The 15,864-nt window shown below is 40.5% G+C and overlaps 1 protein-coding gene across 12 annotated transcripts in view; it reads right to left on the bottom strand.

The window, feature by feature from the left end:
* LOC101419459 (cilia- and flagella-associated protein 221-like) overlaps positions 1-15,864 on the bottom strand; it is a 93,702-nt gene that overhangs the window by 41,203 nt on the left and 36,635 nt on the right. For all 12 annotated transcript variants that reach the window (XR_011649294.1, XM_058301119.2, XM_071216488.1 and 9 more), the window contains 5 exons: positions 14,764-14,884; positions 14,562-14,673; positions 14,248-14,356; positions 11,027-11,114; positions 7,762-7,851 (listed from right to left, as the gene is read on the bottom strand). Coding sequence is in view for 11 of the 12 variants with exons in the window: in XM_058301119.2 (XP_058157102.1) it covers positions 7,762-7,851; positions 11,027-11,114; positions 14,248-14,356; positions 14,562-14,673; positions 14,764-14,884 (520 nt within the window). In the remaining variant the exon portion in view is untranslated. The remainder of the gene's footprint in view (positions 1-7,761; positions 7,852-11,026; positions 11,115-14,247; positions 14,357-14,561; positions 14,674-14,763; positions 14,885-15,864) is intronic.

Here is a 15,864-nt window from a genome sequence, read left to right as displayed (position 1 = left end):
TAGCTATATTACTACCAGACAAAATAGACTTTAAATGTGATACAATTATGGGAGACAAAGAAGGATAAAGGATAATACATATTAGTGAAAGGGATAATCTTTCAAGAAGAACGAACAATCATAAATATTTATGCTTCTAACAAGGGCGCCTCCAATACGTGAGGCAAACACTGGAAAAACTAAGTGAAGAATAGATGCCTCTACAATTATAGTGAGAGACTTTAATACACCACTATCAACTCTGGACAGAACATCTCAAAAGAGAATCAACAAAGTAACAAAAACTTTGAACAGTATATTAGAGGAGCTAGATATAACAGACATATACAGATCATTACACCCATTATACCCGAAGACAGCATACATTTTTCTCAGGTGCATATGGATCATTCTCCAAGATAGACCATATGCTAGGCCACAAAGAAAGGCTCAATGAATCCAGAAAGATCGAAATCATACAAAATAATATCTCTGACCACAGTGAAGTGAAACTGGAAATTTGCAAGGGCCAGAGGCTGAGATTTCACACCAAGATATGGAAATTAAGCAGCACACCATTAGAAAAACAGTGGGTTAAAGAGGAAATCTCAAAAGAAATTAATAACTACCTTGAAACTAATGAAAATGATAACACAACATACCAAAATTTATGGGATGCAGTAAAAGCAGTACTGAGAGGGAAATTGATAGCCATACATTCATACATCAAAAAAGAAGAGCAAAAATTGAAGAACTAACTGCACATTTGCAGTAATTAGTAAAAAAAAACAAAAAACAAAGTAACCCAGCAGGAAGAAGAAACAAAGAAATATCAAAGATAAGAGCAGAACTAAATGAAATAGAAAATAAGAAAGCACTTGCAAAGATAAACAAAACCAAGAGCTGGTTCTTTGAGAAGATCAATAAAATTGACAAACCCTTAGCTAGACTAACAAAGAAAAAGAAAGAGAAGATGCAAATACACAAAATAAGAAATGAGAAAGGGGATATCACCCACTCACCCCACAGAAGTAAAGACCATCATAAGAGGATCCTTTGAAAAACTATATTCTAATAAGAAGGACACTTTAGAGGAAATGGGCAAATTCCTAGAAATACATAAGCAACCTACATTGATGAAAGAAGAAACTGACGATGTCAACAAACCAATAACAAGTAAAGAGATAGAATCAGTCATTAAAAACCTCCCAAGTAAGAAAAGCCCTGGGCCAGATGGCTTCACAGGTGAATTCTACCAAACATTCTGGAAAGAACTAACACCAATCTTGCTTAAGCTCTTCCAAAAAATAGAAACAGGGGGAACATTGCCTAACTCATTCTATGATGCCAACATTACCCTAATACAAAAGCCAATCAAAGACACCACAAGACAGGAAAATTACAGACCTATCTCTCTAATGAACCTAGATGTGAAAATCCTCAACAAACTACTTGCTAATCGTATTTAACAACACATTAGATGAATTATACACCATGACCAAGTGAGATTCTCTCTTGGTATGCAAGGAGGTTCAACATAAGAAAATCAATTAATGTAATACACCACATGAAAGAATTGAAGGAAAAAAATCACATGATCCTATCTATAGATGCGGAAAAAGCATTTGACCAAATACAGCATCCTTTCTTGATAAAAACACTGCAAAAGATTGGAATAAAAGGAAACTTTCTGAACATGATAAAGGGTATATATGAACAACCCACAGCTAACATGATTTACAATGGTGAAATCCTAAAAATCTTTCCCTATAAGATCAGGAATAAGACAAGGATGCCCAGTATCACCCCTTCTATTTAACATTGTGTTGGAAGTACTTGCTCAAGCACTGAGGCAAGAAACAGACATAAAAGGCATCCAAACTGGAAAGGAAGAAGTCAAAATTTCATTATTTGCAGATGACATGATCCTATACATAGAAAGCCCTGAGAAGTCTATGACAAAGCACCTAGAACTTATAAACGAGTTCAGTAAAGTCACAGGTTATAAGATCAATGTGTAAAAATCAGTAGCATTTCTGTACACTAATAATAAGCCAACTGAGAAGGAAATCAAGAAACAAATACCATTTACAATAGTAAACTAAAAAAATTAAATACCTAGGAATAAATTTAATTAAAGATGTAAAAGACTTATACACAGAAAACTACACAACACTGTTCAAGGAAATCAAAGAAGACCTAAAAAATGCAAGAATATTCCCTGTTTATGGATAGGAAGACTAAATAATATTGAGATGTCTATCCACCAAAACTGATCTAAGATTCGATGTAATCCCAATAAAAATCAACAAAGGATTATTTAATGAACTAGAAAAACTATGAAATTTATTTGGAAAGGAAAGAGATCTCAAATAGCCAAAAAATTATTGAAAAAGAAAAATGAAATTGGAGGAATCATACTACCTGACTTCAAAACATACTTCAAAGTACAGGAGTGAAAAGGGCATGGTATTGGCATTAGGATAGACACACTGACCAATGGAACTGAATTGAGAGTTCTGATATACATCCTCATATATATATATAGTCATATGATATTCGACAAGACCACCAAACCCATTCAACTGGGACAGAATGGCCTCTTCAACAAATGATGCCTGGAGAACAGGATATCCATATGCAAAAGAATGAAAGAGGATTACCATCTCACACCTTATACAAAAATCAACTCAAGATGGAGCAAAGACCTAAATATAAAAGCCAAGACCAAAAAGACCTTCAAAAACAATGCAGGGAAGCATCTACAGGACCTTGTAATAGGAAAAGACTTCAGGAACTTCACACCCAAAGCACAAGCAGCAAAAAAACAAATAGATAAATGGGACTTCCTCAAAATTAAAGCCTTTTGCACCTCAAACACATTTGTCAAGAAAGTGAAAAGACAGCCTACCCAATGGGAGAATATAACCATATATCTGATAGGAGATTAATATCCTGCATGCATAAAGAACTCGTATATCTCGAAAATGAAAAGACAACCCAACTAAAAAATGGGCAAGAGATTTGAACAGACACCTCTCCAAAAAAGAAATACAAGTGCCTAAAAAGCACATGGAAAAATGCTCAAAATCACTAGCTATTAGGGAAATGCAAATCAAAACTACAATGAGATACCATCTTATTCCCACAAGACTGGTGGCTATCAAAAAAACAAAAGACTACGAGTGTTGGAGAGGATGTGCAGGAATGGGAATACTCATCCATTGCTGGTGGGAATACAGAAGGATCCAGCCATTCTGGAGGACAGTTTTGGCAGTTTCTCAAATAGCTATTGATTTGCCATATACCCAGCAATTCTACTGCTGGGCATATACCCAGAAAAACTGAAAACAAGGACACAAACCGATATATGCACACCAATGTTCACAGCAGCAGTATTCACTATTGCCAAAAGTTGGAATCAATCCAAATGCCCACCAACAGATGAATGGATAAATAAAATGTGGTATATATATACAATGGAATACTACTCAGCTAAAAGAAGGAATACGTAAAAACACATGGGATAACATGGATGAAATCTTAAGGACCTTGCATTGAGTGAAGCAAGCCAGGCATTGAAAGACAAATACTACATGACCTCTCTGATATGAATAAGTAAACCAAGCTGTCTCAGAGACCTAGAGATTGGATCACACACTTAAAGAAGTTGGGGCGGGGAGGTTGTGAGAAGTGCCCACATGGGTGAAATCTATGATAAGCTAGAGGCAAGTATTAGTACAGGGAAGGGATAAGATGAGGGCATAGGTTCCCCCCAGCGTGGGACATGACACCCGGGGATGAGCCTCCCTGGCAACGTGGGACCACTATCAACTACCAACTGATGATGCAACTGGAAAATGACCTTATACGGAAGGTTCAACGCGGATCAGCAGAATATCCATGTCTACATAAAATACCATGACTTTAAAATGCTGTTTGACCTAAAGTAAGGGGGAAATGGAAAGGAGAAATGAGTTTATATGGCTACGAGTTTCTAAAAAAGAGTCTCGAGGCTGGCAGAAGGATTGCCCTCATGCACAACTGAGCAGAGTCAGAGAGACAGATAAAGCAGATACAACCCCCAGATATTGGTTCCTTTGAGGGATAAAGAGACCCATGGGAGTTATGGTCATGGCCGATGGGGTTAACTACCAGGGCAGATGGCCCCTCTTTGGAAATGGTGTTTATGTGTGATGAATCTGGACTCAGATGGGATCTCCCTTCATAAGACTTTCATGCTAATGTGCTGGAGGTGCAGTTAATGTTGGGGTTTAAGGTATATTTAGGGGATTTGAATCTCTGGACTGACAATGTGATAGCCAGGTCCTGAGCCTCAATAGACTCCAGCACCTACAATCTGATCTATTGGACTTACCACACTCAGCTAAGATGGAGTTGAAGAAGGACAACCACCACACCATGGAGCCTAGAGTGATTACAACTGAAAACGGGAGGATTGCATCCAGCATCCATGTGGAATCTGAGCCTCCTCTTGACATAGAGGTGCAATGGACACAACCAATCCAATGTCCACATAGAAGAGGTGGCATTGGATTGGGAAAAGTGGACATGGTGGACGATGGGTATGGGGAAAGGCAGGAAGAGATGAGAGGTGGAGGCGTCTTTGGGACATGGAGCTGCCCTGGATGGTGCTTCAGAGGTAATCACCGGACATTGTAAATCCTCACAGGGCCCACTGGATGGAATGGAGGAGAGTATGGGCCATGATGTGAACCATTGTATATGAGGTGCAGAGGTGCCCAAAGATGTACTTACCAAATCCAATGGATGTGTCATGATGATGGGAACGAGTGTTGTTGGGGGGGGGGAGAGGGGGGGGTGGGGGGGTGGAATGGGACCTCACATATATATTTTTAATGTAATATTATTACAAAGTCAATAAAATTAAAAAAAAAAAAAGATGAGGGCATAGGAATACCTTTGGTTAGGGCTTTATAGGCTTCAGGGAAGGCAAGGGTTGGGAGAGTGGGTCAGATGGCCCAAGGAATTATGGGGAGGATGAGGGGAACATTTGAACAAGTGAGATTTTCAGGTATGTGGTTGAAACTACAATGTTGAGAAAACTCTTCAGAAAATATCATAAAGGATTGCCCGTTTAAGATGCTTAAGTGTGACATCTGCCTGGGGTCAGGTTTTTAGGGAGTGTGTGAGTGTTCATTTTGTCATAGTATGTTATATCATTGGGTGGAGAACTATAAAATGAGTGTGAAGGTGCACCCATATCCTGGGGAGGACTGATGTTCTCAAACAGAGGAACTGTGTCTCTTGAGAGAACTGGTGGCTCCCAATGGGTTAGGGCAGTCTAGTATGTCAAGCCCTGGGCATTGTTCCAAGTATCTGTGAATCTGGTCCTTCAAGTAATGAAGATTGTTGGTCACTGTGGGCCCTGAGGGGAGGAGAACAGAGGTATAGAATAGATGAAATCAGAGTAACTGGGGGGCAGTGGAAGTGTTTCACAGGAACGTGCATTGATGGATATAGAACATGTTAAATTACACCAAAAATGGATAAAAGTCAATAGGCCAAAATATAAACCATAATTTAAAACATAAGGTAAATAAAAATTTAGAAAATTGTATAGTCTAAAATATGAACCATAATGTAAACCAAACTGGAACCATGTTTGAAAGCTATGTTTCAGTATCTGTACAACAGCTACAGCAAATATAACATGAACATGTAAAGGGATCATTGCTGGGAAAAGGGGGAAAGGGTCTGATGTTGGATATGTGGGAATCCCCTATATTGTATATATGAATTACTGTGATCTAAAACTTTTGTAAAGACAAAATTAAAAATCAGGAAAAAAAAAAGCAAGGATGTTGCCACTGAAGTAATGAAAGAAATTTCCTTGCCACTGTACATACATGGCAATACCTATTGCAGTGATGAAATGCAAAATGTCAAAAACAAATCTTAATAATAGTTTTCATCCCCTAATACCCCAATTTACTTTTACTCTATTTTAGTTTTTCTAAATTAATATGTATTCTATTTCCAATTTTTAAACCCATCACTATATTTCATTTTCCTATTAATTGAATTTGACAATATATTATTCTGCTTAATTTTTGAAGAAGCTTTGTACCACGGAGTGGTTCAACTATGGCAGGGGAGGAACACTGGTGTGGGGTGTTACTGATGGGGGACACATGGTTGGGAGTTCTCCAGAGCATATATATAGGGTACATAAAAATGTTTGGATATATGTTGGGTATTTTCATAGTAGTTACAGTTACAAAGGACAACTGAGGGAGTGCTGAGTTCCTAGCCAGCGGAGCTCTACCACATTCCCCAATGGAACAGCAACAATCCCCTAAGTACAACGGCAAAGACCAACAAAGAAGGGTGGTCCAACAATGAGCCCTTGATACTGATGACTATGCTTATGAGCCTGTGTGCCTGCAATATGAACTAGTCCTAGAGCTGCAGGGTGCCTAAGAGTTACCTCCCAAGAGCCTCCATGTTGCTCAAATGTGACCACTCTCTAAACCAAACTCAGCATAAAAATGCATTGCCTTCCCCACAATGTGGGACATGACTTCCAGGGATGAGCCTCCCTGGTGCCAAGGGATTACTATCAAGCACCAGCTGGTAACATAACTAGAAAAAGACCTTGAATAAAAGGGTCAACTCAGACCAGCAGAATATCTCAGCCTACATGTAGGACTGTGTGATAAAAACTGCTTTTTGACCTTGAATGAAAGGGGGAAATGGCAAAGACAAAAGAGTTTATATGGCTGAGTCTTCAAAAAATAGTCGGGAGGTCATCAGAGGGGTCGTGCTTACACACTGTTCAGCAGGACCCCTGAGGCAGCCAAAGTAGGTACAACCCTAGGTACTGGTTGTCCTGAGGGCAATGGATACCCACAGGTTGTATGGTCATGTCAGATGGCTCTGGAATTCAGTGCCATGTCAGTTGGCCCTACTTTGGAATTTGTGTTCCTGAGTATGATGGAGATGGACTCAGAGATGACCTTTCTACACATATCTCTTCTGCACTTTTACTGCATCTGTGGTTGATGCTAGGGTTGGTATATACTCAGGAGACTTGAATCTCTGGACTGTTCATGTGCCCTGAGCCTCAGCAGTCTTACAACTCTTACCCTCTGGTTCATTGAACTTACCCAGGCCAGCTAACAGGGAGGTGATGATGGTCAACCACCACACCAGGGAACAGAGACTGCCTACAACTGCAAGCAGGAGAATTGCATCCATCATCCATGTGGAATCTAAGACCCCTTTTGATATAGATGTGGAGTGGACATCACCAATCCAGGGTCCACAGGATGGAGGAATAAAATATGGATTAGAGTGGACTTACTGATATTCTACTATGGAACTACTGTGACTAGTAATGGAAGGAATTGTAGCACTGATTTGGAGAAAGTGGCTATGGTAGTTGCTGGGGGCACAGAAAGGGAAGAAGAGATGTGATGTGGGGTGTTTTCAGGACTTGGAGTTGTCCTGAATGATGTTGCAGGGACAGATGCTAGACATTATGTATCCTGCCATAACCCACTGTGTGGACTGGGGGAGAATGTAAACTACTATGTGGACTGTTATCCATGTGGTGGGGCAGTGCTCCCGGGTGTGTTCACCAAGTGCAATGAGTGTGCCATGGTGGTGGGGGGCATTGTTGATGTGGGAGGAGTGGGGTGAAGGAGGCAGTGGGTATATGGAACCTCTTATATTTTTTTAACATAACATTAAAAAAAAATAAAAGAAAAAACAATTTGAAAAGCCAGAGTTACCCACATCTTCTAGATTGTGGATGATCCGTTTGTGGTTAACTTCAGTCTCGAGTCGCTGAAATTCTTCATCTGCAACTGGGTCTCCTCTATCTAGCTGGGTTTTTGATCATCAGAAATATTAAAGTTGAATACAAGTGCATAAAACTTGGTTTCTCTTCAAAGCTGGTAGAGACCCATTAAGCAATTAGTCAAATGCACCCCACCCTTGGGATTCCCTTAGGAGTGGTGGAAACACATGTAGGTTAAAAGTCATTATAATTATACTTGCTTTTTAAACTAAAGGGGTTTTTATAGAAGCACAGACCTGAGAACTTCATTTTTTAAAATATAGTTATTGTCCTTTTTCCCTGAGTAAAACCTCATCATCCTTTAGGATTTGCACCATCCAGCTGTAAAGGCCACCCCTTCCTCCGTAGCTCCCTCCACCACCCCATCTTTGCCAGCTCTTTTTCCCAGCTCTCTGCCATATGTCTTGGGCCCCAGGTGTTCCCTGCCAGGGTCACCTGTCAGATGAAATCCCCTGGACACAAGGAATAGGTCCCTGAAAAAACACCAGGGCCTTGGAGCCTGCTCACCCTTCCACTTGTCCTGGTGAGCACTGCCAAGCATGTGGATGCCCCCTCCTGCTCGCCTCAATCAATTTGCAAGCACACACCCCTCTCTTCAAACCCCTTCCTGACCCCCTCACTCTGTGCAACTGACCTTGCTTCTTGAACCATCCAGAAAGACAGGGCCACAAGCATCACCTCCTTGGACGGCCCATCTCCCTGCACACAAACCTGTCTAGACTCACCATCCTTGCTAACGGGGTTGTCCCAGTCCTTCCTCCTCATGATAGATAAGCTGCCCCAGGACCTTGGTCCCCTCTGGAGCTCATTCTCTAAGTGATCACCTTCTCCTGCTTCTTCAAACTTTTCCTCTATAATTGCTCTTTATCCTACACCTAAAAAATATGCTCAGGTTCTTCCAGCTCAAAAACTTCTTCCCTGATCCCTCAGGACCCTCTAAATGTCCAGAAGAGTTTTCTTTACTTCTGCTCATTTCAACTTCTCAAACTCAAACTATCTCTACTTCTCACCTCAACATAGTCCTTGTTCCATTAGTTTAACTTCTTTGCCTCTAAAAGTCTACTGAAATGGCCATCCTTAAAACCAACCATGAGCTCCAAAATGCCAGTTCCAAGGTGTATCTTCCAAGCCTTATCACCCTGGAAACTTCTGGTGCACTTGACCGATCCTTCCTCCCTCTACTTGAACACAACTCTTCCTTAGGCTCTGAGTCCTCCAGTTCTCCTGACCTTTCTGACCATTTCTCTGCTGTCTCCTGAAACTGTGAATTTCTCTCATTTCCTGCATTGTGCCACTTCCTTTCTCATGCTTTTTCCTGGATCTCCACAATTGTTCTTCAGATCTCCTCCTCTACGTCTGATCTGATCACATCTGAGGCTCTGTTTCTTGCTCTGACCTGTCCACGTAGGTGCCACCTGGAGGTCCTCAGTCACCTCAAATGCAGCAAGTCCCAAAACTGAACACTTCATCTTCCCTGCAAGCCAGGTTTTCCTCTGGTACTTGGGATCTCATTCAGAACAGCCAACATGCACCCAAACTGGAAATCCAGGAATCATTTTATCTTCTCCCTCTCCTTACCCCTCACCTACAATGGAGCAACAAGTCCTATCTCTATCACTGCACTTGGCATATGTTAAATTGTCTCTAAGAGTCTGTACTGTGATCTTAATGAAGACCATTGCTTAGTCACTGGTAGAGACTCTGCCTCACAATGGGTGCTCTCTAAAGCTATTTGACAAATGAATAAATGCTGGCAAATACGGTCGTAAATCTCACATTGACCTAGTCATAGCTTGTCAATGATCTCTTTAAAAAGTTAGGAAATACATTCTATTGCGGGTTTCACAGAAAACACTTGATAATTTGCTTTAAAAATAGCATTCAAGAATCTGAAAAATTAAATTTAAATGAAAATCTAGTATGTGCCACTCATACGCTAAGATTTATTGATATAGGGTAATGACATCTTTTATTTATCTTTTGAAAAATTATGAAAAAATCAAATAACTGATTTGGATGCCAAATCTAGGGGAAAATGCATTCTATATGAAAAACAAACTCATAACTGATAAGATACATATATATGTATATATATGTTTAGGAGGTACTGGAGATTGAACACAGGACCTCATTCTTGGGAAGCTGGTGCTCAACCACTTGACCTACATCTGCTCCCCATGATATATTTTTATCTCCAATCCATCCTACCCACTGTTGCTCAGTTCATTTACCAGAAGCTCACACATGCAGTTTAAATATAAGGGATGTTTCCACAAGATCTAGCAATTAAGTCCAAGCTCCTCTTACATGGATCTCCAAGCTGAGGTCAACATCCTCTGCCCCCATGTGTCCTTCATTTTCGCCATTCTGGACTTGTCCTCTGAGCCCTACACTCAGCTTCCTGCTGCTACAAATACCACCTGCCTCCCAAATTGTGGTGAGGCCATGTGCATCCCCTATCCCACAGCCTGAGTGCCTCTGCTCCCCACCCTGAACCTCTAGGGGTTGCTCAGTATCCTAGCTGTGGTCCAGTTTTCCCACTTTACTCCTTCTTCAGATCCGGCTCTAGTTTGGCTCCTGGTCACTGTCTTGGTCTTTGCTCCCCAAAGCATGGGACAAAGGCACCTCACGTCAGAATTCTAGCCGGAATTTGAGACCTTCCCTCCATCTGGCATACCTTCATACCCTTTACCACTTTTCAAGCTAAGATCATGTTTTCCAGAAAGGTTTTCCAACCAGGCTCTTTCCTCTCTGGCTTCTGAATTCCCACAACACTCAGTTGTAACACTGAGGACCAGTCTTGATTTATAGTTAACAGTGTACTTGTCATCGGCCTCCCACACTCCCAACTTGACTATAAATTCTTTTCCCCTGACATGGCATCTTGCACATATAGCAGAAGCTGAAAACAGTTAGTGCAATAAAAGATATCAAGTTAGGAGTAAGTCTGTGATTACAGGTTAACAGGGATGGGGCAGGAGTGGGAATGGGGAATTAACGCTTAATAGCTAGAGTTTTGGTTGAGGGATGATGAGAAAGTTTCAGTAATAGATAAATGGCAGCACAACATTGCAAGTGTAGCCAACAACACTGAATTGTATATTTGAAAGTGGTTAAAATGAGAAATTTTATGTTGTATATGTGTTACCAGAATAAAAATTTTTTTAAATGAAAAAGAAAAAAATCTGCAGTAATTCTGACCTTAGATTTGGCGCATGCTCTTTGGTATTCTTCAGTAAGCTCTTTTTTAAACTTAAAAGACATGTGATCTTTACCAAGGTGCACCTGCCTAGGGAGAGAAACAAAACAAAACTAACCCCAGCAACTACTCTGTAAACCCATCAGAATACCACAGTCAAATTTAGGGTGGAAGGTCCTGGCTGTATTCCACAACTGAAAAGGGATGTTGAAACATTGGAGACAGCATGAGGGAGAGAGTTGTAGAGCCTCCAACAACATAACCAACATGAATAATGTGTTCTACAAAAGGAAACTTCTTTACTAGGGACAGACGCTAAAATATTTATGAATAATAAAATATCTGGATGCCTAACATCATTATTTAGTAGGAAAATGCAAATCAAAACTACAATGGGAAGGGAATGAATGTGGCTCAAGCAGTGGAGAACCCGTTTTCCACATGGAAGGTTCCAGGTTCAGTCCCCAGTTCCTCGTAAAAACAAAAAAAAAACAACAAGCAAACAAATGTAAAAAAAAACAACTCAAGGAGGCTGATGTGCCTCAGTTGTTGGGCACCAGCCTCCACGTATGAAACCTTGGCTCAGACCTCAAAAAAAAATACACAAAGAGATATCACTTCACACCCACTAGGATGCCTATAATTTTTAAAAGGGTGAAATAAGTTTTTGTGAGGGTGTGGGGGAATAGGAATCCCCCTGCATTGCTGGCAAGAATATTAAATGGCGCAGCTTTTTTGGAAAACAGTAATTCCTCAATCAGTAAACACAGAATTGCCACATGATCCAGTAACTCCATTCCTAGGCATATTTTCAACAGAAAACATACATCCACACAGAAACTTGTACACAAATGTTCAGAAAGCATTATTCACAAAGGCGAAAAGTGCAGACAACCCAAGTTATCAACTGATAAATGGATAAACAAAATGTGGTCTATCCATACAATGGAGCCATAAAAAGTAATGAAGTAGTCATGCATGCAATAACATGGATGAACCTTGAAAACTTTTTGCTAAGTGAAAGAAGCCAGTCAAAAGACCACATATTGTATGACATCATTGATATGAAAGCATCCAGAAGGGGCAAATCCATAAAGACACAAAGTAGATGGGTGGTTGCCAAAGGCTGGTGTGGGGGGTGGGAAATGAGGAGTGACTGACTACTGTGTCCAGGGTTTCCTCTAAAGGCGGTAAAAAATTTTCTGGAATTAGTGGCAAAGTTTGCGTGATATTGTGACTACACCAAAATCTACTGAATTATACACTTGGAAGTGGTGAATTTTATGTTATGTGAATTGTTTTATCTCAATAGCAAAATCTGGCATGTAATGTATCTATCATAGAGCCTGGCACATGTTCTGAATAAGTAGTTGCTCTGATTTTTAAAAGGGGGAGGGTAGTCTGGGGAACTGTTTTTAGACTAAAGGAGACTAAAGAGATGTGAAAATGAAACACAAATTATATGGTCTTTGATTGGACCCTGGATTCCCCCTATCCCAAAATGAAACAAAACAAAACAAAAACCCACCCCAGTTACTGGGGAAATCTGAACTGATTAAGTAGTATTTCTATATTCATGTTAAATTTCTTGGAAGTGATCATGGTAATATAGGAGAATATACTTGCTCTTAGGGAGCTACATGGAGCTTCAAAATATCTGTAAGTTACTTTCAAATGGTTCAAGAAAAAAGATGGTGTATGCACATGTCTGTGTTTGTGGCCGTGTGTGTGTGCACACAAGAACAAATAGTGAGTGAACTTAGGCCAAGTGTTATTACAGGTTGTTTTTTTTTTTTAAAGATTTATTTATTTATTTAATTCCGCCTCCCTCCCCCAGTTGTCTGTTCTCTGTGTCTATTTACTGCATCTTGTTTCTTTTGTCCGTTTCTGTTGTCTTCAGCTGCACAGGAAGTGTGGGCAGTGCCATTCCTGGGCAGACTGCACTTTCTTTCGCGCTGGGTGGCTCTCCTTATGGGGTGCACTCCTTGCATGTGGGGCTCCCCTACGCGGGGAACACCCCTGCGTGGCAGGGCACTCCTTGCGTGCATCAGCACTGTGCATGGTGCAGCTCCACACAGGTCAAGGAGGCCCGGGATTTGAACCGCGGACCTCCCATGTGGTAGACGGACGCCCTAACCACTGGGCCAAGTCCGTTTCCCTATTACAGATTTTAAATCTGTCAACATAAACAGCTGACATAGTTAAGATCTTTACTTGAATTTAGAAGGTGATTTCAAGGACGTTACAGATCAACATAAAAGGAAGGAAATGCACCAAAGCATTAATTGGGGTCATGCTGGGAGGTGGATATTGGTGACCTTTTTTTTTTTTTACCTTCTCTATATTTTTAAAATAATATTTTCAGGTTTCTACAATGACAACATCTCAGGATTTTATAATCGGAACAATTATGTCTTAAAATTATGTTTAGCTACTTAGCATAACTGTAAAAACAGACTTTGCACTGAAGAGAAGGTTTTTCTGTGAGAAACAGAGGCCTTTCCCCATTAAAATGGGGTAGCAAGGTGTTGTAAGCACCGTTTTTGAACGTCTTTGAGATTAAGATGTTCTTGTCTGTCTGGGAAATGTGAAGGCAAGGGCAGGGATTAGAGCATTTCTCAATGACACTTTTGAGGAGTGTATTTAGCTCTTTTAAAGTCTTTCTAAAGTTGACTTTAGCCAAATCTTTGTTATGTTGAATATGCTGGGGATGATCCTTTTTTTTTTTTTTTTTAATTGTGGAAAGGTTCCATTTTGATCACAGAAGCGTAAATAGGAATTCTTGCATGTGAAGTTTCAAGCCTCTGCCGGAAGTCTCCCACTTCTTCCCACCAGGGCTGGCATCCTGAGGGCTCCAGGGGCTCAAGCTCGGGGCACAGGGGACCATGGGGGAGTGAGAGGGGATAGGGTGAGATTTGAGTGCCCAAGTCACCAAGCTCTCTCCTGGAGCAAGGAGGGTGCTGCCAGCAGTGTCTCAGCCATGCGTGGAACTCCACTGCTGCCACCAATCGGTCTCGCTTAGGTAGAGTGTGGTTTGATCACATTAATTTACTCCAAATAGAAACACCATTTGGAAATAGAGTCATCTTTTGAGCCGAGACAACAATCAAATACTTCAAAGGGCATAAAAAGTTATTACATTTCATTGTGTCCCACATATAAAAAGGGTTCATCTAAAAAGAATCATACAGCAACTTGACGCAAATAACTGATCAGTATTTACCACTTAAGGTGATTTTCGATTTCTTTTTGAGTGTCCTGTCTGACTTTCTGTTCAAACAGTGCTTCCCTCATTTCTCTTGTTTTTGAAATCTCATTGCCTTGGTCCAAAACTGAAGGAAGAAGAAAACAATGATGATACGATTATACCAGGAATCAAATCGGAAGCATTTGCCAAAAGGAAAGTACATTTTTAATGGCAAAACATAACGGCTACCTAACCAAGTCTTGTTGTTGTTTGCAAACAGTAAATGTGACAAGCAATCATTTTTTTTCATATTCATCCAGGGGTTGATGTATGATGGATATATTGGTTACCTTTTCTTAGTTCTTTAACCTTCATTTTTCCTGGTTCTTGGTTTAAAACAGTTGCTACAGCAAACGGATTTGATAAATTTACTGGAAACCTCAAGTTCTGGTATTCAATTTCCTAAGAAACCACAAGGGGTGGGGGGAGAAGGGATAATTATTTTGCTCTCTATCATTCCTTCCATCATCTGTAGAATAATATCCACTTTACCTTACACTTTTGAGGCTTTTGCTTTGCTGGACAGCTGCGAAAATGCATACGTGGCACTATCTTTTCTGGAGGAACGCCTACTTTCTTAGAAAGAGTATTTAATCTTTCAAATTCTTCTAAGCTGTTTTTTAAAACAAATATTAAATTAGTATATAATCCATGATTCAAGCTCCTGTCTTTATGCTCCCTCTCATAATACCATGACTTATAGTCGATTATATTATAATTAAACTGAAAAGAATTGCCTGCTAAAACAGTGGTGTACTAAAATAAATGTGATATCAGAATATCATAATCCCACCAAGAGCTGTTTTTCCTTACATTCTTAAAGAAGCAAGTGAAAAACATGGTATGCTGGAAAATGCCCTCATGGTCCAGCATAATTTACAGGCTGTTGGTTTTCAACAGCCAAATTTACTTTTGTAGCAAAAGAATGAATATGCCCACTCTTTATGGAAAGGTCTTAAAGAGATTCAGACAAACGTTTCAGATCGTTTCTAAACTGAAAACTGCCTTTGTACAGATGTAGGTGGAGCTGGTCCCAGTCCCAAGGCTGCAGAAGATACTCAGGGGACCTGGGTTATGTTCAGAATTGTTTTATAGGATGGCATGCCTCCATGACATAACAGACATTAGATAAGAATATGCTAATATTCATCCATTCTGACAGTCAATATGCATTTGCTGAGCACCTACTGAATACTCCCCATTGGAAAGTAAGGGCTGTTTGCTGGCAATGTCAGATTTAACATCCACCTATGGAAGATGTCCTCCCAGGTCCATGGCGAGGAATCACCTGTCGTTTGGCAAGACCATATGGACTGACAGGCGCTGATGTGCAGTGATGAGGAGCTTAGCTAGGGACTCAGCTGCAGGCCCCCATCCATATCTCAACAGACCTTTGTTATCACCTCGGCTGTGAAACACAGGGGAGCAACAAAACCTTTGCAGGGGGATGTGAGGCACGGTTCCCTAAAGAAATCTAATTGCTAGTGGTGAAGACGGAAATGAGGCATCTAAGGAGGGGATACACTAACAAGGTACATGTGGAATTCGGCAATGCCAAAAACTTAGGACATGGTAAGTCCATCACACACTCTA

This window comes from Dasypus novemcinctus, chromosome 7 (genome assembly GCF_030445035.2).
Source record: "Dasypus novemcinctus isolate mDasNov1 chromosome 7, mDasNov1.1.hap2, whole genome shotgun sequence".
Taxonomy (NCBI): domain Eukaryota; kingdom Metazoa; phylum Chordata; class Mammalia; order Cingulata; family Dasypodidae; genus Dasypus; species Dasypus novemcinctus.
Note: the sequence above shows the minus strand (reverse complement) of the source record. Positions and strands in the feature narration are given on the sequence as shown.